At 40.8% G+C, this 24,950-nt stretch overlaps 2 protein-coding genes across 16 annotated transcripts in view; one reads left to right on the forward strand and one right to left on the reverse strand.

Annotated features, from left to right (window-relative positions):
* The first annotated feature begins 348 nt into the window (after nt 1-348).
* LOC115605754 (aldo-keto reductase family 1 member B10-like) lies at nt 349-9,495 on the forward strand. Of its 2 annotated transcripts, XM_030480656.1 has the most exons (10): nt 349-475; nt 1,242-1,409; nt 2,396-2,512; nt 3,221-3,298; nt 4,146-4,268; nt 5,995-6,101; nt 6,304-6,385; nt 7,541-7,624; nt 8,516-8,598; nt 8,940-9,495. In XM_030480656.1, the coding sequence occupies exons 1-10, from the start codon at nt 407-409 to the stop codon at nt 8,980-8,982; spliced, it is 954 nt and encodes a 317-aa protein (XP_030336516.1). In that variant the 5' UTR covers nt 349-406; the 3' UTR covers nt 8,983-9,495. The 2 variants fall into 2 exon arrangements, with proteins under 2 accessions (XP_030336516.1, XP_030336517.1); XM_030480657.1 differs by lacking the exon at nt 2,396-2,512.
* Nucleotides 9,496-11,006: 1,511 nt separating this feature from the next.
* Nucleotides 11,007-24,950, reverse strand: part of CALD1 (caldesmon 1) — a 196,652-nt gene continuing 182,708 nt past the window's right edge. For 10 of the 14 annotated variants that reach the window (XM_030480633.1, XM_030480626.1, XM_030480634.1 and 7 more), the window contains 7 exons: nt 19,959-20,002; nt 19,793-19,871; nt 18,450-18,587; nt 17,366-17,461; nt 14,780-14,860; nt 14,409-14,442; nt 11,007-12,676 (listed from right to left, as the gene is read on the reverse strand). In XM_030480633.1, coding sequence (XP_030336493.1) covers nt 12,645-12,676; nt 14,409-14,442; nt 14,780-14,860; nt 17,366-17,461; nt 18,450-18,587; nt 19,793-19,871; nt 19,959-20,002 — 504 coding nt within the window. In that variant the 3' untranslated portion in view covers nt 11,007-12,644. The remainder of the gene's footprint in view (nt 12,677-14,408; nt 14,443-14,779; nt 14,861-17,365; nt 17,462-18,449; nt 18,588-19,792; nt 19,872-19,958; nt 20,003-24,950) is intronic. The other 4 variants (XM_030480636.1, XM_030480630.1, XM_030480640.1 and 1 more) reach the window with 1 other exon arrangement.

Genomic DNA, 24,950 nt, shown 5'->3' on the forward strand with positions numbered 1-24,950 from the left:
GTAGTATTTTCTAGGGTAAGAGGTGGAAATTTCAGTCCATTTGTCGCCACTTAAGGGTAACTGAGAAAATGGGCCAGGGAACCTCATGCAGCAAGTCTCCTGGCACCCTTCAGGCTCTCTCTGCTGCAGAAGAACGCTTGCAAGGTGCCAAACTCAACATCGCTATGGCATTTGCTTTTAGTTTGTTCAATGAAGAACCAAACAAACCCTCATGGTATCACGTTTCTCTAGCAAACCAAAATCTCACAATCACGGGCACGTTGTGTCTCACGTGTAATGAAACCCGGCGGAGGCGGGGAGGAAGGTGCGGGAAGGGGGTGGTGAACGGGGGACGGACGGCCCCACGCCTTTAAGCGCCTTCGGGCCGCCGTGGGCACGCACAGACAGACGGACACCCGCGGACACCATGGCGAGCCCCTGCGTGGAGCTGAGTAACAAGATGAAGATGCCCATCCTGGGGCTGGGCACTTGGCAGGTACTGGGGGGGGGCGGGAGGACGCTGGTCCGGCGGGCGCTGCGAGTGCGGAAAGAGAGAAAAACAAAGAAAAAGAGAAAGAAGAAGAGCCGTGACACAGACGGGGCTCCGGCGGTGCGGCGCGGGCTGCCGCGGAAGCCGCGTCCTTGCCTGGGGATCGGGGGTCCGGCCTCGCCGCCCGCCTGCAATCGCGGCCGCTTGTATAACCGGGCGGGCTGCCAGGCAGGGCGCGGGCGGGGAGCGGGGCTCGGGAAGCAAACAGCAAAGGAAAAAAGGCAATAATAAAGGGGAAGGGGGAGGGTTGAGGAACGTGGAGGGAGGATAAAAAAAGAGGAGGGGAAGTAAAAGAGGAAATGAACAGGAAAGAAGCAAAAGTAGGTTGCAAGAGGTTGGCTGGGTGCTGGCAGATAGCAGCCCTGGGATGGTGTGCAGGCAGATGGGAGTCCTGTGCCACGGGATTGCCTTCCTGGGAAGAGTTTGACGAAACTGCTTGGGAAACACTGAGAGTAAAGAAGGGGAAATGATAGTGGGCATTATGCTACTGGAAATGGCAGAGTCAAAATGTCTCGGTTTTGACTCTCTTCTGTTCCGTCCCCTTTTCCCTACAAACATGCCGATTGCTCGGAAAGTTGAAACTTGGTTTAAATATGGGTAACAAGGAAAGTCCATCAGCAGGTGGAAATGGGGACTGTGCAAAGCTATCACAGCAGTGAGCAGTGAAAGAAGGCCATGGAAGAGCTGATGGTTTGGTTGTGCTTGCTTTCAGGCTCCTCCAGGAAAGGTGGAAGAGGTGGCAAAGTGTGCTATTGATGCAGGCTACCGCCTCTTTGACTGTGCCTATTTCTACCAGAATGAAAATGAAATAGGGAATGCAGTCCAGCAGAAGATCAAGGAGGGGGCTGTGAAACGGGAAGACCTCTTCATTGTCACTAAGGTACAAGGATGCACGATTATTGGGACATTTAGCTTTTCTCAGAAAGTAAACACTTGTTCTCTTCTTTGACTTTCACTTCATGGGTGTCATGTGCTATAAATTCCATCCTTTTTTTGTAATTTGGACTGAGCCTTATCAGGAACCATTGATAAGTTGGAAAGATAGCATGGCAGTTGCTGATCTAATAATTTCCTTGCATCTCTTAAGTCACTTAATTATACTGAAGGTTCATTTGCATGCACCCTAGAAAGATCAGAAACAAAAAAAAGTCAGATGTCTGAATTCAAAGGTGCTGTGCTACTTACTGGTATGCAAGACACTTAGAAATGGTGTCATGTACAAAATGTAAGCCAAGAGGGAAGAGATATTAAAGTATGACTCTACTCCTTTATCTTATCCACTTGTCTCACGAGTGCTCTTTACCTAAAAATAAGAACTCTTCAACTAAAAAAATTATGACTTTGGGTTTTCATTAGCAACATGAGAAAACTTTGAGTATAATTAAGCTTTTCCACATACTCTTCATTTTTGTCAAAGAGCAGGTTTTAATTTGAATAATACTTGCAAGTTCTTCTGTTTAAATGACTTTAACTTTCATTTCAGAAATTAAGTAAGTATAATTGACAACAGTTCTCACAGTGGGCAGTAAAAAGGGACAGGAGGAGGGTAGCTGTGAGCTGCTCAAGACTCAAAATTTAAGCCGAAAAAAAAATTCTATCACTAACAGCCTTGGTGGGTCAGATACACCTTGCAGAGTGTTACATCTCTTTTCATGAGTAGGAATACTGACTGCCCACATTCATGACTGACTCCTTATTTGTGGTATGCTTGTCCTGCCTTGTTACGAAGATATTGGCATCCTTGTCTTCAGTGTGCACTGAGTAGGGGGGGAGGGAGTTTTCCTTCCAGACCACCAAGGGAGAAGCTTCTGTCCCCTGGTCTGGATTGTGGAAGCTGTAGAATCATGGTTGGGCTTCTTCTTACAGTTATGGAACACGTTCCACGAGAGGTCCTTGGTTAAGGTAGCATGCAAGAAGAGCCTCACTGCACTGCAACTGGACTACCTTGACCTCTACCTGATACACTTCCCTATGGGATACAAGGTAGTCCTGCTCTACATCCCTCTTCTCCTACCTGGCTAGAAACATGGTGCATTCTCTCATCTGTGTTGTGATTGTCTTCATCATACAGCTGGGATACACTATGGTTCATTTGGCTCTTCCCTGAACCTTGTGGTAGCAAGAATTCAGTCACTGAATTCTGTCACTGGTTCTCGATTTCCACACTTGTTGGGGTAAGATAGTTATAGGTATGAGCACTGCTATGAGCTCCCTGGGTCTTCAGGGAAACAGTAACCAACACAAGATTGTGCAGATTGGGATCATGGTCTTCTGCTGGGCCGGAACAGTGTGAACATCTCAGCTTTTGGAGATGTTGGCTTGGTCTGGAGTAATCAACAGTGGAAAATGAATCACGGTGCAGCAGCATAGTGCTTCCTCCTCCCTCCCTCCCCCCATCTACACCTGTATAAAAAGTAAAAACTCTAGAATAAAGAGGAGGGGGGTGGTATCTTTTGTCTTCTGTCTAGATTTGCCTAAGTTACGTAATTACTACTAATTCCCACTTTTTGTATGCAAGGTTTGTTTTGTAGAAATATGGCCCTTGTCCAAAAAATGTGTAACTTTTTTTAGTTATGTAATATGTTTAAATAACCTGCTAACTTGCCTATCAATCCAGTCAGAAGTGCTAGTAAGCAGTAGGAAATTCAGCTCTTAAGAAAAGTCTATATATTATTTACCTTGAAATAACAGGCTGGTGAAGAACTGAATCCTGTGGATGATAAGGGTATGAGTATCCCCAGTGACACAGATTTTCTGGACACATGGGAGGTAAGTTAATGTTTGCTCTTTGGAGCAGATGTCAGCACTAAAGATGGAGCAGAGATCTGCGTGCATAGTGAAAGTAAAGAAGAAGTCTGGGTATGGAGGATAGTCACAAAAAATTGTATTTCATAATCAAAATGAGCAGAGCTGCCGCTACCTCTTGTTTTGGGGAGCAAGAGGGGGATGTCTTTACTAAGACTAAAGAGAAGGAAGCTGTCAGCACTGCAGGTGCTGACATGAAAATAATATTTGAATACACATGATGGAAGAACTGAAGCGCAGATTAATCCAGGTGTGGCTGTTGGTTTAGTGGGTGTTTCATACAGATAAAGAATTCTCATGCTTTTCAGTGTTGGCTGTCAGCATCTTGGGCTGTCCTTCAATCCTCCTTTCCTTGCACACCGAGAGGATTCAGGGTCTGCTGCTACTGCCTGCACCTTTGTGATGCTGCAGCTCTGGGAATTAACACTTTCTCTATAGCAGCAGATTACAGGTGAAAGAAAGTATTTTCAGATAATTGAGTATAAGCTAACGTCCTCCCTGCCATGTTCTGCCAAGTCAGAGGTAGAGTGGAGGCAGGGGAGGAAGTGGAGAGGTCTCACTTGCTTTTTAAACTCTGGTAGAATGACCCCCAAAGAAGCCAAAGCAAAAGAATTTTGCTTCCTACTACAAAAGGGTTGGCCAAGCCATTCTTATATTACTTTCCCATCTGCACTGGAACATAAATCATATAGATAATACAAGTTGCAACCTAGTATGAGTTGTTTGTTGGTTTGTCATTAGCTTTAGGAAAAAAATGTAGTTGACGGTATTACCACCTCATAAACACATGTTGGTTGACCTTACTCATTAGGCCATGGAAGAGCTGGTGGACTGTGGCCTGGTAAAAGCCATTGGTATCTCCAACTTTAACCACGAGCAGATTGAAAGAATCTTGAACAAGCCAGGACTGAAATACAAGCCAGTAAATAACCAGGCAAGAGTTTTGTTTCTGTTGATGTCAACTAACCTTGAATTGTTCATGCTACGCTTCAGCTCTAAAACCGACTTCTGCCATGACTTTTAAATAGTTTTGGTGCCATGGAAAGATCTCGCAAAGCACTAGGTATCTCTAGTTGTCTGAAAGACCAAGTCAGTGCTGCCCGTGGTAAGCAAGGCTTTGGTACAGTGTCAGTCGTACTGGTGTTTAGCTGACAGGGATCTCAACAGAATTTTTTTTGGTAGACTTGTGTGTATATATGCAGTGGAGATTTGAGAGCGCTATCATTCAAAACAGTATGGATTACGCATATCACAGTAATATGAAACAGATGAGACTATATAATTTTTAGATAGTGGAAAACAGTAAAACTATCCATTACCTTGTATAGGACCTTGTGATTTTCCGCTACATATCCTCTTTCACACTCCCAAGTGCTGCTTGGCCTTAGATGTCACAGCCCAAGTCACCACAGGCCCATGTTTTCCAACCTTGGGATAACCAGCATAACCCCCACTGTGAGCTACCGCACAGGCATGGGCATGTACAGGAATGCTCTAATTCGTTCACTGAACTTATTTATTTTTCAACATAAACCATATCACTGAACTTGGTTACAGAAGGGAGGGTTGAAGCATACAGTTATATAACAAATTCTTACCACATACCTCATGAAGAAACCACAGGACAGCAGTGGCATCAGGACCTTCTTCCATATAAGACTTCTTTGCACGCAGCTGAGGGGGCTGAATGCCCATCTCTGTTGCTTTGGCAATACCCAAGAAAATCCCCACACTGGGTCCCATGCAGGCACTGTGCTGCCTGTGCTGTGGTGCTGGGCTTGGGGCTAGCATATGTGCCAGCCAGGCTTAGCACAAGGGGAACATAGAACTTGGAAAGATTTTATTGAGGGTTATGAAGTTCTGGTGGGGATGGACCCAACTATCCCTGCATTAAAAGCTTCACCAACTTCAATAGTCTAAAGAACTTCAGGCTTTGACTTCAGTTTGCTTCTCCATGGGTGCACCTGTTCCACACACTGTCATTACAGTAGCAGCCTAATCTAGCTCAGGACTAAATAAACCACTGTATATGGATTTCATGTCATCATACCTGGTAGCAAAGCTATAGCACTTAGGAACAGCTGAGTATGTGCATGGTGCCACATTATGCAGTATAGACATAGCCCTGTGGTCATACTATGGCTTGTGGCAAGTTGAGCATCATCCCTGTGCAGGCTCCTGTTGTTTCCATTTAAAAGATGTCTTGCCCAGATGGCTGGCCACAACATGATTTGAGCTAACCTAGGGAAGCTCAGATCCCCAGGCTTCTTCAGGAATCGGGGAGACTCCTTGAAGAGAGGTTGGGTGACTTGGAGCAGAAACTAAACTTTGAGTATCCTGAGCTGCTTCTCTGAAGTTGCAGTCCTGCTCTGCAGTGGTCAAGGAAGACTGGTTTACCTGATTCCTGACATGGCACTTTCACTCTTCTCATCTATTTCTCACTATCTTTGCATAATATGGAGCATGAGGAAGCCCTGTTCTCTGTGCTAGGCCTCTAGATACTGCTGTGACATGAATAATGTTTTTATAAGATAATTTTAATCATGATATTGGGAGTCTTTCCTTCACATTTTCTGTGATCCAAGAGGAATTAAAATGTTATGCTCAGGAGCCCAGTGCAGTCTGCCTCTGTATCAACCACCATGCTTCTGTGCTTGCAGATAGAATGTCATCCCTACCTAACCCAGGAAAAGTTGATCAACTACTGTCAATCCAAAGGGATTGTTGTGACTGCATACAGTCCCCTAGGCTCTCCTAACCGCCCATGGTAAGAAAACACTCTTCTGCAGCCTTTCTGTACACAAACCAATGCATTTGCAGTGTGAATCTGTGAGGCGATGTAAATAATGCAGGTTTAATTGGAAAAGTGCTGTTGCTTTGCTGCAGATTATTCCACACAAAATGTCAGGCTTCCTGCAGGGAAACTAACATCTCTCTGTCGTGAATATCCTGGCTTTTGTCTTTAATAGGGCCAAGCCAGGGGAACCTGTGCTGCTGGAGGATCCCAGGATTAAAGAGATTGCAGTTAGACATCATAAAACACCTGCTCAGGTCAGTGGGGCTGTCAGGGAAAACCATTCCTCCTCCTCTGACATTTTTACATGACTGATGGCCAGTCTTAGCAGATTCTGCCTTCTCTAGAGATACGATATAACAGGGCTGAACTGCACTTAAGTCCTTATACTGCCCCAGTTCTTACCAGCATTCCTATGACTTACCAGATATTTTCTAAGAGGTCCTGATCGTGAGTTTAAGGGAGGTAGGGGGGCTGACCAGCAGTGGTACCTGCTTTCCTCTGGTGTTCCCCCTTCTAGGGAGATTTCTTCTGCTCCCAGAGAGAAGTGCTTGCTCCCAGAGAACTCCTTTCCCCTGAGATTTACCTACAAATCATCAAGCTAACTTGTTATTCCTTTCTCCAGCTAAGTTAGCAAAATTATTCTTCAGAGAAGTCCTGTAATTTGCAGATTAATTTGATTGCTTCCCATTTGCTCATGTTTACAAAGAACCATTGAAAGCTGCTTGATTATACAAGATGAATTTTTTCTCTGTTACTTGCTAGTCGCAGAGAAGAGTTCTTGCCCAGGGCATGCAGAAACTGCACTTCAAACAAACCCACAGGTTCACAAGCAACCAAGCACAGTCATATTTTAAGACAGGCAGAGCAGAACAAAAAAACTGTATTCAACAGTACGCTTTTGAAGGGGGTGTGTGTATGTGGAACTTTTAATATCTATAAATCTATTTTTCCTTTTAATATCTATAAATCTATTTTAATATCTATAAATCTATTTTTCCTTTTAAGGACCTCAAAAAATTCTTAACCTAGGTGAAATACTTACCTGCGAGGCTGAAATAATCTGCAGTATCACTATGGTCTGAGCACTCGTGTGGCACAAGCCAGAAGCATCATCATTCCTCCCCGCTTCCCCTCTTACCCTAAATGAAAATAAAACAAATCCTGGAGAAACCAGGATGAAGAAACAACATAGGCCAGGAACAATTAGCTTGTCAGTAGACTGCAAGCAAATCCTGGCACGTCAGACTCCTGTGTGCAAATTGGTAGAGTCTTCCAAAGAGTGAACGTGGTTGTAGAAAAGAAAATTAGTTTGTGAATGAAAAAAAAAAAATGGTAAGAGAGAACACAAAATGCATTTGAACAGATTTCTTGGTACCTCTGTGTTTATGCTCCTTCTTGTCCTTTCCTAGGTTCTGATCCGGTTTCTTATCCAAAGAGACGTGATTGTCATTCCCAAGACTGAGAAACCTCAGCGTGTTGAGGAAAACATCAAGGTGAACTTTCCACTGGGAACTGCTGCTACCTGTTTACACAGGATAGGCACTCACACCCATGTCTCCTCCATGTTTCCAAGCAGCTCTTAAGAGACATTGGAAGGGTAGTGCAGAGATGTAAAGATGGGGGCTCTGTGCTACCTAAGCATCTGCACTTGATCTCTGGGAAGAACATTTTGTTCCTGTCAGAAGAGAAATGGGTTACACCACGGCGGTCAAAGCTCTGCTGCCCCAGAAAAGGAATCCAAGTTTTGGACTTGCCCCCTGGGAAATGCTTAGTGAACGCCTCTTTAGGATATAAAAGAATAAATTGTAAACACCAGAGCCATTACAGTTTATGTCTCACTTTGAGGCTGTGGTTCCCCTTGGCAGGAAAGTTTAGGTAGATGTCTGCTCATAAGGCCTGGCATTCTTAAATGATATCTTTGTGTTACTTTAAATTCATGCTGCTAAATTCTGGACTTATTTCTCCTATGAACCACCAGCAAGAATTCTTAGATGGCTGATTAACAGTGAGACAACAATTTACAGTTGGCACCCGTAGTCCTCTGTTGTAGCAGAAGTATTTACTGCTAGTTCCAGTATTTGCAATACATTGAGTAATCCATCCTTGGTATCTGAAGTTTTTGTTCTGTGCATTACAGCACAAACTGTTTGCATTCAACCACCCAGAACTGTAAGACATTACTATGAACAGCACCTCAGAGAGAAAAGGGCTATTGATTACTTCAAGGGTAAATTGGTATTTGGCTAAGAAATAAGAGGATTTCTTAACTGCTTAGTGTGGATGCAATATGTTCCTTTCCTCACGTCATGAATACATGAAGCACATCAGTAACTAACTACTCATGAACCTAAGTAAAAAGGGCTGTTCTTTTGTTTCCTTGCTAGGTGTTTGACTTTGAACTGTCTAAAAAGGAGATGGACGTCATCCTCAGCTTTAACAGGAACTGGAGGGCAGTTCCAGTGCCCCAGTAAGTTCCTTTTTATTGTTGTTATCCACTAGGCCTATCTCTGTCTGTATTTTCATCCCCCATATCTTGAAAACATACATGACCAAAACAAGGGAGAACTCAGATCTTGCACCCCAGGTAACAAGACATGTCCTGGAACTGATGTCAGAAGGGAGATTGATTCAGGACATTCCCTTCAGCATCTTGGTGTATCATGTGCTTGCTCACAAGGCTGTGTTGAAATTAATGACAGCAGCAAAACTTGAGTACATTGGCAGCGGGGCAGAGAGACTGCAGTAGGGAAATGCTGCTGAAGATACTTTCTACAATACTTAAATAACCATTATTTTTTTTCTTCTCAGAGCTGCCAATCACAAGGACTACCCATTCAAAGCAGAATATTAATGCCAGTGGTTTCTGCGAGACCTCCATGTGACTCCCTCCAGATTAGAAAATGTACTCTCTAGCTTGGTCTTGATTTCTTCTTTTGTACTTCACTGTCATTATGAGCAGTTGCTTCTCCTTTTTTAGAAGGAGGCCACTAGCTGGTAAAAGAATGTATCAGTAGGGATGAAACTTTTGTAAAGACAATTAGCAGAAATCTGGTTTTGATTAACAGAAAAAAGACAATGTCTCTTCATTTCCTTTTTTTTCTTGTTTTCCTTAATTAAAGACATGTTTAACAAAAAACTCTGGTTACTTACATGATTTTTTTTTTATACATTATTTCCAGTGCAGTCAGTCATACTGGCTCATGAGTTGCTGTAAAGGAATTTCTTTATTTACTTTGCTTTTTACATAATTGTGATTTTTATAATGTGAATCTCTAATGTTTTGGAATTTTATATGAAGTTTGACTAACAAAACTTAATCAGTGTAGTGCTTAAATTGTTTCATAAAATTAATTATAAAAACATGCCTGAAGTCTGTTGTTTGTTTTTTAATCTTAATACAGATAGAAATGAGCTTCTATAATTCCTGTACAAGGACAATACATAGAGACTAATTTGTGGCTTAAGCATCAAACAGGATCATGCTCTAGCTAAAGCTAAAGAAAAAGGTTGTACCTGTTAACTCATGTAGCTCTCTCTGAACACCTAGAAACTGAAATCTTGTGTGATTACTGGTGAAAGGTTAAAGACAGCATCATACACAGTGATAACACACATCAAAATCCACCCCACTGAACATAAGGACTACTTACAAAATCAGACTGACTAGCTCTAGTAGTCTCAAACATAACATTAGATTTTTGCAATTCTGCTGGCAGCATCCAGAACAACATGTCCAGACAAGGGTTGGCTTTACCTAAGGAAAGCATAGAAAATATTTTCTTTAAAAGCACCAAAGCAAACCCTGAGGTAGACTCACAATTGCTTTAAATTATTTTCAGATAGATATTGCTGGGCCAAAGCAACAGCAGGTTTGAAAAAAGGCTGTTTTGTGGCATTCCATACACTGACACAAGAAAGTCTGGCTAGGATGCTGAGTAAGCTGAAGGAAATCATGATCAGAAACTAAGATGACAATTTGGTATTGTCTGAAAAATCATCACCTCATAATGGTATCAAAATGCCAAAAAACCTGCTGAATCTGCCACTAGGGTATTTGTCTTCGGCAAATTCTGCCAGGAGGTGGGGCCAGCTGGTAGGAACAAACCATGACCACACCACTTTACAGTATTTCCTAAAAGTAAAACAGATTGTGCCCAGCACGCTTCCACACTCTCAGAAAAGGCAATAACCACGAGCAAAAGAAACTTATCTACATCAACAAAGAAAAGTGTCACTTCATGTGAGGCAGAAGAGGCACACTTCCAAGCATACAAGCTCTTTTCAGGTTAAATTAGGCAGCATCTGATTGTTTCTTCCCCAGTAGTTCAGAAAGCTGAGCTTGCTGCAGGCTTCCCATTGCTTCCTGTGGAGCTGGCAGCAGCCTAGGGGGCCTCTTTCAGATGATCATGACCAGGTTAGAGCAGGGCACTACATGCTGTGATGCTGTTAGAGCAAAAACGAAGTAGACAGGAGGATGATGGGAGAGACAGTAGCTCCCCAGCCTTGGTCCCTGTGATCATCCAAGCTTGAAAGCACATCCTGCTGAGGTAGACGGAAGAAACACTATGGCTCTCACATGGAAAACGTTTTTCAAAGCAGGGTAGTGGAAGGCTAGGTCAGAACCTAATTTGCTGGGCACGCTGACTTCTGCACAATGCATAGCTCCCATCGTGAGCTATGCACAACTACTAAGATTTTTTTTCCCCTCCCCAAGAATATGTAAGTTAAAATCACTAATTTTACAACTTGACTGTCTACTGTACTGCTGTAGATCAGGAGAGACACCCTTTGGGCTTCTTCGCAATGACACGGCCTTAGCACTATTCCTATCCCAGTTACAACTGGCTCATTCCTACTCATTAAAAAACAGGGGGCTGCTGATGGAAATATTCCATTTATTGTGGATGCAGTTTCAGAATACATTGCTTGAACAAATCATTTTTATTGCAGCTATCAGATGTATTTGAAAGACTCAGAGGAGTGCTTACAAAACCCCCAAACAAAAAACATGACAACTCACAGACAATGTCAGGCACAGTTTCACCCCCTACAGAAAACTACATGCATCTCTCTACGTAAACAGGATGTTTCAAGCAAGCAGGGGATCTCATCTTTGGGTTGAAATATAACATTATTCTTCTTTAGGAAGGAGTCAGATGCTGTAAGAGATGGAAGTGGTGAAAAGGGAGATCCTGGTAGTTCTGGCGCAGAACAAAGCTGTTAACAATATGCTCAGGGGCTACTTCAGTTGCTCAGTTTGTGCCACCCATATACTGTAGGATGTAAATGCTGAACTGCATGGCATGTAAATTCAAAACAAGCTGATGTCTTATAGTTGTGTGTTTACTATATACAAATGAAAACATCTGTAAATAAGATATTTGGGAGAGAGAGTTTAAAAGAAGCACTATAAAGATAGAGGCTTACTTCATTTTCAGTTGACTTAGTGTACGGCACTGATGGATGGCAAGATCTAGTGTACAGTCATTTGAAACAAGCTCCAACTGTGTTTAGGCTTTTTTTCTTTTTCATTATGGTAGCTTTATATAAATTAAACTACAACGTTTTATACAAGTGACCTATTTTTGACCCTCTATACCCTTACCTTTTCCTCTTTTAAAAACTATACTTTCTTTTTAATTACCCATTACTGGGCAACTGACATTTAAAAATTTTTAATACTTATCTCACCATACCTCTAATGGCAATTATGAAATCTTACTATAGAAAAGTGTGTGATTCTGTCTTTGTCTTTTTAAGCTGTGATGTTGGCTAATTATGTATGTTTATTACTAAATATAATACTCTAGCATGTATTAAAGCATTCTACCATTAGTAGTGCCTTTAGGCTAAACTTTGTAAAGCTATGTGGTATATATTCTAAATTGCATTCAATTACTAGTCACTAACAACAAAAAGAAACATCAGTACCGCTGTCAGCTAACATAATCATCCAAATTTAAGTATTAACTTAAACTAGAATGGAAAAATTGATACTTAAAAAAAGTATAAAACAAAAAAATTAAAATACGTTATTGATGCAGTATTTCTCATGACATGGGCAACTTACAGAAAATATTACATTGTCAACTAAAGATATTTCTTCCATGCCTTAGTCTAAAGTGCAGAAAGAAAAGACTTCTGTATTACAAAAGTAACCATTGTTTTTATAGGTTTACTGCACACCTTTCTTAAGCAACTTCACTTTACACACATTTTGGGTTGACTTCTTTTGCCAGTTGAAATCACTGTTCCGATACATAGTTATGACAATCAGTAGGAGTCTATATATTTCACAGCATGGGTTTCTTTAGAAATAAAGGCTCTTGTGCAAAGGCAGTACTATTATGATGAATGTCTAGACTGATTATTAAATACAGTGCTAATATACATGGTTTTAACTGGGATAATGCAAAAAGACATTTTGGTAAAGAAACATAAATATAAAAAGAACAATTTAGCACTTTTTCCTTTTTTCCCCCAACTGATTGGTCCAGCGTCTTTAGTGGCCTTCTATGGTTCTTTCTCAAATTGTCTCAAACCTGCTGAGAAAGAGAAAGATTAAAGATGGCTTGAAATAACCCAAATGCATCTCTAAAATAGAAATGGTGTGGCTCTAGATTAACACCATGTAACAAAGCAAGAGACAAGCTGGATTGTGCTGTGGCTCATGTACTGGGCTTGCTCAGAGCTGGTCTCCAAGAAGACACACCGGATTTCACCTCTCTCACCTCCAAGAGCCCCTGGAAGCAGCTCAGGGAGAGCTCAGGAGCTTTCCACTCAGAAACGTGGTGGGTGCTGCACCTAATGCTTAACCCAGCCGCGTGCAGGTGGTTGCCGTGCTAAGGTGAGCTGTGCTGCAGTGCTTGGTGGACACACATCGAGCCCACGGCAAGACTCCTGAGAGCTTCCTCCTACAAAGCCCTCATCTCAGTCAGGCTTAGAATGTCTGAACCACTCAGCTGGGTCTGCGGCGACACAAGACTGCTGACACCTTCAGCAGAAATAGAGCTGTGCTAATGCTGTGCGAGCCCGAAAGCCCCTCTCCTAACAGCTCAGTTCAAAAAAGGAGAAGAGGAGGAGGAAAACAATTCTGTTCTGCATGACTCTAAATTGCTAAGAAAAGTTCACAGGCATACCATACCTCTGGCTTCGCATATGAATGTGCACACATTTTTCTTCACATATTAAATGTATAAAAAAATGAAAGTTTTTCTATATTTTATCATTTCATTCCTAGTGAAGAGTCAAGGGATGTTGCAAAGCATCTATAATGCTATTAATCAGTAAATTTCCATTCTTCCCTGCTGCTCATTAGAATCATAGAATCAGCTAGGTTGGAAAAGACTTTAAGATCATCAAGTCCAACCGTTACCCCAGCACTGGCAAGTCCACCACTAAGCCATGTTACTAAGGGCCTTGTCTACACTGCTTTTGAACACTTACAGACACATAATTCCTTTAATTAGTTGTATTTGGAGTGGTTAAGATTAAAACAAAAATTAAGAAAGTTAGGAGAGCAATTTTGCTGATTTCTTTTTCTGTACAACTAGGTTGTCTTTCCTAAACTAGTAGTTTCAAACTGACGGTAGTGTGCCTTGAGAAGACACTAAAGCACAGCTCCAGCAAAAGCAGTGCTGCTGCAGAGTGCATTTGAACTCCAGCCCAGTCTGGGTGTGCAGGAGCACATGGAGCTCACAACCAGCCAGAGGAATTATTTCTAAAAATTAAGACTGCTGAGTTTTCATCAGGCTTTACCATTACCCAGCAGCAGTGTTCAAAATCAGACGCAGGGCTCGTTCTCAGTAGTAGTCCTGAAATCTATTTCTGCTCAAATAATGTTGCTGCAATAGCCTCATTTCTGGGTTCTCTCTGCTCATGAAAGGCATATTAATTGCTGCTGCAGCCTTAAAAGAGCCTTTCCCACATGCCTTGCATTTTCTGTAATTAGTTCAATGACCATCGCGTTCCTCAGACCTCACACAGTTTAATGAGACTCTCCAGCTATAGCAAACATGCTACACGTGTCACTTGAACAAAGCTTTGCAATCATGGCTGCTAGCCCTCAGTCTTCCTAGAAAGATGATCTAGGTTTATTTCTCAAACAGTCATGTTTTGGTGATATTGCAATGGAGCTTTTGAAAGGCTAAAGACAAAAAGGTGGGGGTTTTTTGCATCAATATTAACAGCTGTAGAATTTTAAAAGACAGATATGCCTGTGTGAAAATGTGGCAGTGTTTCTACTTAACATGCAGATGTATTATTAGAATTACTTACCATTAGTCTCTGATTTTTTCCCCATAGCTGATACCTGTTTGAAAAAGTCATAACCCATTATTAAACTTAAATATGTGAAAACATAGCTATTTGTAACAAGAAAAAAAAAAATCAACTCCAAGCAAAGGACAGATTTCCACTCACAACACAGCCTTAAAAGAGCTGCCAAATAGGAATGAATATAAAAGCTACATGCTGCCCGTGGCTTTCCATACCTCATTGTACTTTCTTGTATCAATAAAAAGGCAGGATAATAAAGAACATGTAGAGGCCTAATTCCAACTGACCGACCTTATGAAGGCGAAAGGCACCTTCCCCTAGAAAGCCTCCCATAGAGCTATTATCCTTTTAACAATACACTAAAGTGTTACCTTAGAAGAAGGAGCTGGCTTTTCAACTGACTGCTTCTCCCAGAGATTACGTTTGCCGGACACGTCTCCTGGTTTTAAATCCTGTATTTTAAAATTAATGTCAGAGAACATAAACCAACATTAGTTCAGGTTTACTTTAATTTGTTAGAGAAGTTAAAACGTGACTTCCTCATAAAAAAAACATTGAGGTGCATCCACAGAGTCTATCAATGTCTCCACACAGATACATGCTTTCTGGCAAAAACCAGTCCTGCTGCATCTATTCTTAGTATTGCACTGACTGGCCGTAACTTATTGTGTTCATCCTAAGGAATACAGTGAAAAGTTACTGCACAATTGGGTTTTTAAGACAGACAATTCCAAATTTTTTGGGAAAAAAAAAATATATATAAATAGCATTTCTATCAGGGAGGAATTCAAACGCAGCTTGCCTCATTGTTTTAGGTCAGAAAAAAAACACTTCATTAAAAAAAAAACCCTGAAAACCAATATTGTAGGACTTCTAATACCACAGAAAAGCAGATTCTCTCTTGCATGCTTAAATATAGGTTTCAGGATTTAACGCTTTAGTCCTTGATATCCATTTGAATTTATATTGTATCCTTTAAAACCTTAGCATGTACCAATCATTAGCCCAACAGAAAAAAAAGCAGGTGAATTAAAGTCATTAATAAATAGTAATAGCCTCTGAAAATTAGCGTATATGGAGACTTTAACCAAAACTTGATAAAAATGTCAAGCTGCTTGAGGAACAGCATGGCTACAAATCAAGATGCCATATGCTAGGCTAGTAGCAATGCACCTGCTTAAGGACAGTTGGGTTGGTATCTACCTCTGTGGTCAGCAAACAAAAGACTCTTGAAACAATTTTAGATATGAGTACTCTCCTTTTCAAAACGTGTTCAAGTCCTGCACAGTTTCCAAATCTTGTTTTTGCGATCCATCGGTAGGTAGTTTTCTGCATGTAAGAATTTCTAACTTGGGATAGAAAATGCCTGGTGATGAATGGAAATGTGATTTCTGCAGAGGTACTTGCAACCAACATAGATGCTCTAGATTTGATCATAATGTACAGCCAAAGAGAGTTGCTGATGGTTAAGACTTTAAGCCAATATTGTATTTCGAAAGGAGAGTTCAGCAGTAACAAAGGGAGGAAGAAAACAGCAAAATTGCAGTGGACCATTCCATAATCCTGAAATAATTTGGGATCTGTGATTTAGGTTCACCATAAAACCAACTGAGAACTTTGCTCTCTCTACTTTTAATTGAATGTTGTTCCAAACCCCACAAGAATCTTGATGGTCACAAAAGCTTCAAGCAATTCTTTATTTTGGTGGAATGTGGTGGGGTAGGAGTTTATTTGCTAGCTGAGAAATTCTAGGTTTCCATTTGATTTATCTTGGTTGAAAAAAGAAAAAAAAAAAGTAAAATTCACATTACAGATGTATATCATTCTTCATAGTCAATTATAAACAGGTTTACCTGACCAACTTAGCAAACAGACCCTCAAAGAAGAATAGGAGGAGGGCATGTTCCTTCAAGCAGAGATATTGAAAGAAGAAAGAACAATCTATTGAGAAAGAGGGAAATGAAGACATAGATAGAAACAGTTGGCTGAGGGGAAAACAAGAGGTTAGCTTTACATTATCTAAAAGATGTAACTTAAAAGAGATGAAAATCTGGAGGCAGATTCTGTGCTGATTTTCAGTGGCAGTGATTAAATACAGTGACCACAATGACTTCTATTTTTATATTCATGTCCATAAGGACACAATCTCCATGTAGCTACTGGTGTATACTGACATTAGGAACAGTGCTGCAAATCTCAAGCTCCTCTTTTGATCAAATAGGAGTGTGAATTATGAAAGAGTTTTTCAGGCTGCACCTTTTATAAAATGCAAGCGAACTCACAGAAAAATGCTATACACGGATATGGGAAAGAAACCGGTTCTTGATTTAAATCCCAAAGTTGAATCATTAACTTGCCATTCTCCAATATGGATACCTACAGCTCCAGTTCCTCATCCCCACCCTTCCACTCCAATCCTCACAATTATCTGCTTCTGCTCCTTTCCACAGCCACGCTGCTGCTTCCCACACTCCCAGCTTATTGCATCGATAACATTTTCTGCTTTGATTCTTGCTGAAGTAGTGGGCATGCTAAAAGGCCTTCATTAGAAATCACATTTAGGTTCTAAGGATTAAAGTATTGTGTTTAAAAATATAGTTGGAAGATTTTTACAGGCAAGGACCAATGCACAAGTGTTTCACCCAAGGTGTATGGCTGGTAATTTCTGAATGAATGGTGGGCCTTTCACAGGTGGTATTATTAATGTCTTTATCTACCAGAGAAGTGCTAAAAGAGGTCTTTTTAGAGCACCTCTAAGCTTTAAGGTGAAAACTGCCCTGTTTTGTCTCTCACTTTTCTGACTATCCAGGAGTCAGCAGCCAGAGGGCCTCTGTGAGCTTCCAAGAAAGGATGTGCAGCAAAGTTCCTAAAAAGACTGGTTGAGGAAGCACCATCACCACATCTGCCCCAGGAGAAAACCCATCTACTGAAGAGATTGTTGTTGCAAGTTTACTTACAGAAGGTTTTGGAGCAGGTGATTTGTTGCTCTCAGGGGTCTTGGTTAACCACTCATTGATACGACTGGAGACACCAACCTTCAGTCCAGCAGTTTCCTGCAAAATAATAAAATCTAATCAGAAGACTTTCAGACTAGCTTCTGCTATGTTTTCCACAGCTTAGATTTAAAAACAAAGCCAACCCTGAGTTTAACAAAGAGGTCCTCGCTGAGACTATGGCTAGCTAAGTGTCATCCTGTGTGCTCTGAAGATATTGTCCCTATGAACTACACAGTACTATTACCCTCTAGTTTTCAATAATGATAAATGTGGGCTGACAAAATTATTTCCACTTTAGTGCTAACCCAGGAATAAACATTAGACATAAACCTGCTGTTTCTGTCATAACCCCAAACTCCAAGGAGAAAAAACTTTTAGCCTAAAAGAAGAAGAAACACCAGATTTAGTTTATTTTTATTTTGTTAAACTAAAATTTTTCAAAAAAACAACGCACATAATTGAAGAGTCAAGTGGCCTAAAATATAAATCTTTAAAATAAAACTTTAAAAGATTAGTACAAATTACTGAAATTTCATGGCTATCTGTAATAACCCCCTTCAATCCACAGTTCAGTTCTTTCCCAATGATGAATGCTTATCAACTCACATAAATTTATAGAAAGGAAATGTTGCCTTAAGAATTTAAATAGAAAAGATAAAGGTCTCACAAATGCTTCTATGCATTATCTATAAAACATCATCATTATCTTGTCTATTTAATCCTCCTCTGCCCCCCCCAAAAATGTTTCCCAACACAAAGAATTTCTTTGTACTCCACTTGAACTACTCAGATATATCTGTCTAAGATATCTGATGTGGCTCTGGAATGTCTCATAACTTAGCTCAGTATGTCACTAAATTCTTCTGTTATACTCAATATTGAAGCCACATAATTTTGTGGGTTTCTGAGGACCTCAGGATCCTTTGGGATATTCTTCACCAGTGATGTCAACAGGAGCAGCCAGGCTTATGCACAGGAACATGAATGGCAAGGTCAGGTCCATAACATAATTCTTTATAATCACTATGTAAAATTAAACACATACCTTATTTGGTGTTCCTGTTCCAGAGGGTGATGAAAAAACATTCCCTTTCTCCCACATGCTCTTGATATTACGGACACCCTCAGCTGGAACTGGAAGGTCAGAGGCTGCTGGCTTAGCTGGTCTTGCAGCCTTTGTGCCCTGCAGAAGAATTAAGCAGTTGATGTCTGGCATTAACAGGTGGAGTTGCAGGGTAGTTTGACTCTGGGGCAGTGTTGGGGTATGCAGCAGCTATAAGTGGTTCTAACAAAGATCATGCAAAGATGGGAAGGAGCACCCAGCTCAAGAGGTGTTACTGAGACTCTCCCCAGTTTGATTTGCAGTTACACACTTGACATGAGCAGCTATGAAAACTGCAATCCCTTAGATTTTTGCATCTGTTGCATTTTTAAAGTTCATTGCAAACCACAGCTCAACACACAATTGATCTGAGGTTTTCATTTGTCCTCTTTCAAGTCTTAGCATTTGCATCCTGTGTTCATGGCTCTTTCAGGGACACAGCTAAGGAAGTCCTTATGCATAGGCAGGGGAAAAAGGCTGCTCTGTCATTCAGCATCAGACTCTGATTCTTCTGTCACAGACAACTTGACCTCATAACTCACTATTTTAGGGGTAAATTTCAGCAACTGCAGTATATTTTGAATGAGGTGGTTTTTTAAAGAGTGGGGGACTGGGCTACATTAACTAGTAGCTTCCACATTGCCTATACTCACTGATTTTTGAGAACAGTTTAAAACAAAAAAGCAAATGTCTATTTTTCCTTGGACTATGAAAAGAAAAATTCCTCAGTTCTGGCTTCAAGGCACATTATTAGCCACTACTTGTCAAAATCACCAGGGGTCAAATTCAGCATTTTATTTTGATTCTGTTTTTCCTTTGTCACTACTTAAATCCCTAGTTCACCGAAGTGTCTTTCTTTGCCAAGGAAATTTCACTCTGAATTGGCAGCCAGCAACACAGGCCCAGTTCATTGCTCTCCTAAATAAGCTGCTAAGTCAGCTTTGCTCAGGATGACTATCAGCTCTCTGTTGATAGTACTCTCAGCAGTCAAAAGGAGGATGCACCTGTCACTCAAGAGATGCTGACTGAGTCCTTCAAAAGCTACTCCAAGCTTACAAAGCAGAGTAAATTATAGCATGAAAGGGAAGACAGGAACCTGAGTTTTTGTTTAGATATATATCTAGATGTTGGTTATAGGTGTGCCTCAAGCATTTTGTTCTTGAAGTCACACTGAAAAAGGGCTTGGGATGAAAAATGCCTGCAATTCTTGAACAGTAAAACATAGGCTGATAAAAGTCCCAAAAGCCATTAGTAACTAGAGCAATTAAGACCTGGAATTAACTTACCTCAATTGCGCTAGTGTATTGCTCAAGTCTACTGTCAATTTTTGAGACAACTGCAGTTGTATGGGTGGGTTTCATACCACTGTAGAAGTAGAAAAAAGAAACAAATTATTAGTCCCTCCAGTGGAACACTGCTGTTCTGACTGAATTTATTGTTTTATTGATTTACCTCTTCTGAGCGGATTTGTTCAAAAATTCTGCTCGCTCCTCTATCTAGAAAAGAGAGAAACAAGAGCTGCATGGTTAAAGTTAATAAAACGGCAGCCTGTACAGGGCCAGGCTAAAATGTCATTTTAAATGTCAAGGGGCCAATCTGAAAGAGATGCATTCCAGCAGAAATCACCACAGACACAAACAGAGGATTTATAGTTAGGAGCCTATTATGCTACAGATTCATAAAAGTGGATATATTTTCCACATTAATTTTTGCATCCTGCATATTTCTTCAGGGCCTCATTTGTAACAAGAGAATAAATTACCGATACAGAAAGAAGAAAAGAAGTTCACCTTATGCAAGGGGTTGATGTTCACAAAATCTATGTCAAATTTCCTTATATCTCCCACGTTTTCGAGTTGAAGTATCACGCGAAGCCAGGTTTGGAGGTTAGCTGTGTAGCCTACCTCATGCATGTTTTAGCAGGATACTGACAATTGAATTTGAGCTCCAAAAAAAACCAATCAGACTATACTCTGCTCATGTTCAAGCAGGGCCATTGCTGAGTCAATATTTACCAGCTGTTACTCTACAAACTAGTATCTTATATTTCGTCATTATTTTCTAGTCTGTGTATAGGAAAATATTGTAATGTTTCTAGGGAAAAATAGTCATGAAGGTCTCATATGACTTATGCCAAATGTCTCAATAATTTGAAAACAAAAAGACTCCACCCCTGAATAAAGTTTTCAAATATTTAATGATGAGGCCAGTCTATTTTCAAACTTCCTCAAGTGTCTTTCACATTGCATTGTTCCACTTCTTGTCCCAGGATCTACAGTTTCACTTAAGAGTAAAATATACAAAAGCAGCTCCAAAGGATAGAAATGGCTATTAATTAGCCTGGCTGGATTCCCCAGCTTCAGTATGTGTTGTCCATTTACAAGTTACTTTAACAGCGACTGCTGGGGCATTCATGCTTTTAAAATTAGGCAATGACAGCCATTCCTTTAAATGGTTCTTCACGGTGCCTTTAGCACGCTGTACCAGAATACTAAATCCCACAGCAATCCCATCAATGCATGTTTTATTTCTCAAGTCTGTACAAGCAAAAAATCCAGTAGTTCACTTCAGTGCAGAATTTGACAAACAGGCTCACTGGAGGAACTCCAGCTAGCATATATCCAAGCTCAAGGGCACCTCTAAAGCGCTAATACATATATACACCTAATTTACAGAGTAATTTACATTAACAGTTTTAATTACCAATATAGGATCTAAACACAGTCTTGAGTGGAAAGATGGGCTTTGCTCGGGTATGTACCAACTGTCCCCACGCACTGCTGTCACAAGGCGGCAGTAGCATACCAGGCAGGAGCTGAAGAGCCACCATGCACACCCTACATGTCTGGGTCTGCGGATCTTCCTCTGCCAGCCTCAACAATTCACAACTTAATTTCACCCAGAGGAAATACAGTCGGCATTGCCATGAACCAAGCAAGTGAATTATTAGATGAAAAGTGACTAGACAGATCTACAATGGGAACTTAAACTAGTCACCTCTCCTCGAATATGGTATAGGAGGAAAATTTTCCCACAACACTGATTTCTGGGCCACAAGAAGTTTAAAACAAACCTTCACTGAAATGATGAGTTATACCAACAACAAGAGCCATTGTTTTCTCCCCTGCTCTGTCTGAATGGGTAATTCACCAGCTACCTCAGAGAAACCCTGGCTGGCACCAAGGAAAAACAATATGGACTGTCTCAAAGAACCTGGACTAAAGGTAACTAATAATTTGTTGACAGCATCTTCTAGTTCAGATGAACTGAGAATCCACTTGAAATCTTACAAGAGGGACAGCTCTTCAAAGAGGCCAACAGTAGACTCTTTCTAGTCTTCCTGTTAAGGAAGGAAGGGTGTTTCCACACAGCAGGAAAATCTGGCTTCAGTAGGCATTGGTGTAAGAGGGGGATAGGTTGTGGGGAAGAGGGATATGTATTCTTGGGGTTGTAGTAAAAAATCATGTGGCCATTCTTTACCTGCTGGAAACAGTGGTTCTCAGAGCACTTGCTCTGAATCATACCGGGAATAAGCCGTGGATCATTCAGAACAGGAGAGTGAGGAAGCAAACCAGAAAATAAGTTAAAGAAGAACAGAGAGTTAGGGAGTGACCCTCACATCTGAACTAGGTGCCTCATGTGGACAGATAACACATTTTCTGCACATTTATACAAGAATTTGTTCTAGAGCATCTTCCTCAAAACACAATATGTGTGAAACAGAAGCATACTTGAATACATTTAGATAAAACACACCTGTATACACACATGTATTCAACACATAGGTCAAATACATTTAGATTGCACAGCAACATCTAAAGGTCATATATCTACCAAACACCACACAAACTCCATGCAAAGACTTTAAAATGTCTGGCACATACAGTAAAGAGTATTACAAAATAGATCTGTAAGAGAAACAGGCAAAGCAAGGTGGTTAGTGCAAAATGCAAGATATTTTCTCAATTTGAGACCTGGAAATAATTTTTCTTTTTTTTTTTTTTTTTTTTTTTTTTTTTTTTTTTGTTTGAGTGCGCTAATTTTAACAGGATCTTGTTAAAGAGCTTGGACTACATTTTGTCACCATGGAATAATTTCCAAAGCCTCTGACACAAGACACACATACTCAAAAAAGTTAACCAGCAGCCTCTAATTAATTTGTGTCCAGAGAGAAAAAGCACAGGATCTCTGGCTGCATCTCTCCCACCTAACCTCAGTTGCTTGAAAGTTAAGCATTTAGTCAAAATTACCCATTTTGGTTCCTTCTACAGTCAATGGAGAGGCAGAGAAGCTCACCTCACCCCAGGAAAGGTGGCTTTGCTTTTCCACTGTGGGTAGCTCTCACTCTGTAACTACCAAAGAAGTTTAGATTAGACAACAAAATGCTTGGATGGACACGTACACTTCTGCTGGTAAAGTCGGGTGAAATGAAAGCAATGGACATTTTCACACCTGATTATGGCCTTACTCGACATAGTCAGTAGATATAGGTGACACCTACATGTCAGTACATATAGGTGGCAAGATGTTATACAGAGATATATGTGTGCATTTATCAACATTATCAACATTATCCAGACATGTTTTGTTCACTGATTGTGCAAGAAATGTCTTGCCTATTAAAAACACAGTTGAAGTGTGGGTGTCAAAGTACACTGACTTCCATCTGTATATTCTCCAAGAACAGAAACGGAATGGAAGAGGAATGAGTTAACACACAATTTGAGCCAATGTCTTGGAAAACAAAAAACATCTAGATATTCCCCGTAAAACTTGTTTCGTACAAATGTATTAAATGATTCTTAGGAATTTTAAAATGATTATTAGATGTCATGTGACAGAAAGTGTTGTAAACTGATACATAAAAAAACTCTTCTCAAAAAATGGGTCAAGGAAGAAAAGGAATAAGAAATGCACACAGAAAACAGAGATCCCTCTATTATAATTTTGCCTTATGCCCAACAGGTGGTAGAACCTAATGGATATCCATTTGGAGTGGTAGTACCTGGGAGTAAAGTGGCTTCTCCTTATCCTCCCTGAGTAGCTCATGTATTCTTTTGCTTCATTAAGCACAGTTGGGCTTTTACCTGCTATCAGCAGCGTCTGTGCAGAATGCATCAATTTACTCCAGTTTACCTGCCAGACTAGAGTGCTGCCATCAGCATCAAAGATGGGGGAAAAACATATGTCACAAATCCTGTTCTTACCATTCTGTCTTCCCTCTGCTGCAAGAGTAGCTCATCTAGAAAGAACTGACTATGTGCAGTCTCTTTCCAGTCACTGCTCCAGCTGTCAGGTATTGAGAGCAATAATGAGATAGGACAAGAAGGTCTTTAAGGAAAAAAAAAAAAGGAAATAAAATCTCAAGCCCTGAAAAGTCCTATCTTCTGGCTCAGCTGTCAGCATTGCCTTGCAGAGAGTGCGGGCTGCCACATCAGCCCATGTTTCCCAGGACACATTTTCTATGAAGACAGGAGATGTGCCAGGCGTCCTGCCATTGCTTCCTCCCCTCATTGACTAACAGCTTTTGCATTTCTTTGGTGGTGGAGCTCGCCCCCCGGAGGAGACTTAGTACTGAAATATTCTGTTCTCTCTTGATTAAGCTAGAGAATAGTTACACAAGAAGTCAGTAGCACTTCTTCCCAAAGAAAACATGAGGAACGAACTTGTCTAAAAAGGAAAATGAACAAAGATTATGCAGGAAATCTCATTCTTCTACTGCAGCACCATTTGTGTGGACTAAACCAGTGAAAGCATGAGCTAGAGCAGGATGGGAGAGCAGCAGATGCTGTTCCACTCTTTGTCCTTATAAAATAAACCAAGAGAGAGGGCAGAGGTTGAACAGAAGTTTGGTACTGCTGCTATTACCCACAGAGACTCCACCAGCCCTGAGAAATGCAAGCTGTTTCTGCCCCGAGCTAGTGATGAACGTTTCATGCTTCCTTTTCACTATGCCCTCAGAAGGGACCAGCCCTTGTGCTGTCGCTGGGAAGACTTCATGCTGATGTGATAGTTCTGCTGAAGTAATGTCTCAAGTTTCAGTGAAATACTGTGTTTAACAGTTAAAACAACAGGACCTGTCAACACAGTGTAGGCTGTGGTTTATTAGAGGCCAGACAGTAGTTCTTTCTAGGTATATGTATATTATGCTTGTGTTTGTATACCTACATATTTATATATGTGCATATAGAAATACCCATCCATGAGACATGCAATACGTGGAGATGGGTTGCACATCTTGGTCTCTCAATTCTGAGTCTGCATGTCATGCTGGGCCATGCCCTCCCTCATGGATAAATGTAGCGTCCATAAGATGTTAATATGTCACACTGCTTTTCAGTTTATCTCCATTCTTTCCTTTGTTTTTCTAGTTCACTTAGTAAACAGCATGCTCTTCTTTCCTTATCTAAGTTACTCCCAGGAACTTCTTTTTCTTCCCCAAAA

This window comes from Strigops habroptila, chromosome 3 (genome assembly GCF_004027225.2).
Source record: "Strigops habroptila isolate Jane chromosome 3, bStrHab1.2.pri, whole genome shotgun sequence".
In the NCBI taxonomy this organism is placed as follows: Eukaryota; Metazoa; Chordata; class Aves; order Psittaciformes; family Psittacidae; genus Strigops; species Strigops habroptila.

What these genes read in the sequence shown, in the direction of transcription:
- LOC115605754 (XM_030480656.1), top strand. Translation starts at nt 407, where the DNA reads ATGGCGAGCCCCTGCGTGGAGCTGAGTAACAAGATGAAGATGCCCATC. An exon ending in ACCTCTTCATTGTCACTAAG is followed by an intron (nt 1,410 to 2,395) that starts GTACAAGGATGC and finishes TTCTTCTTACAG; the next exon opens with TTATGGAACACGTTCCACGA. An exon ending in GGCTCTCCTAACCGCCCATG is followed by an intron (nt 6,102 to 6,303) that starts GTAAGAAAACAC and finishes TGTCTTTAATAG; the next exon opens with GGCCAAGCCAGGGGAACCTG.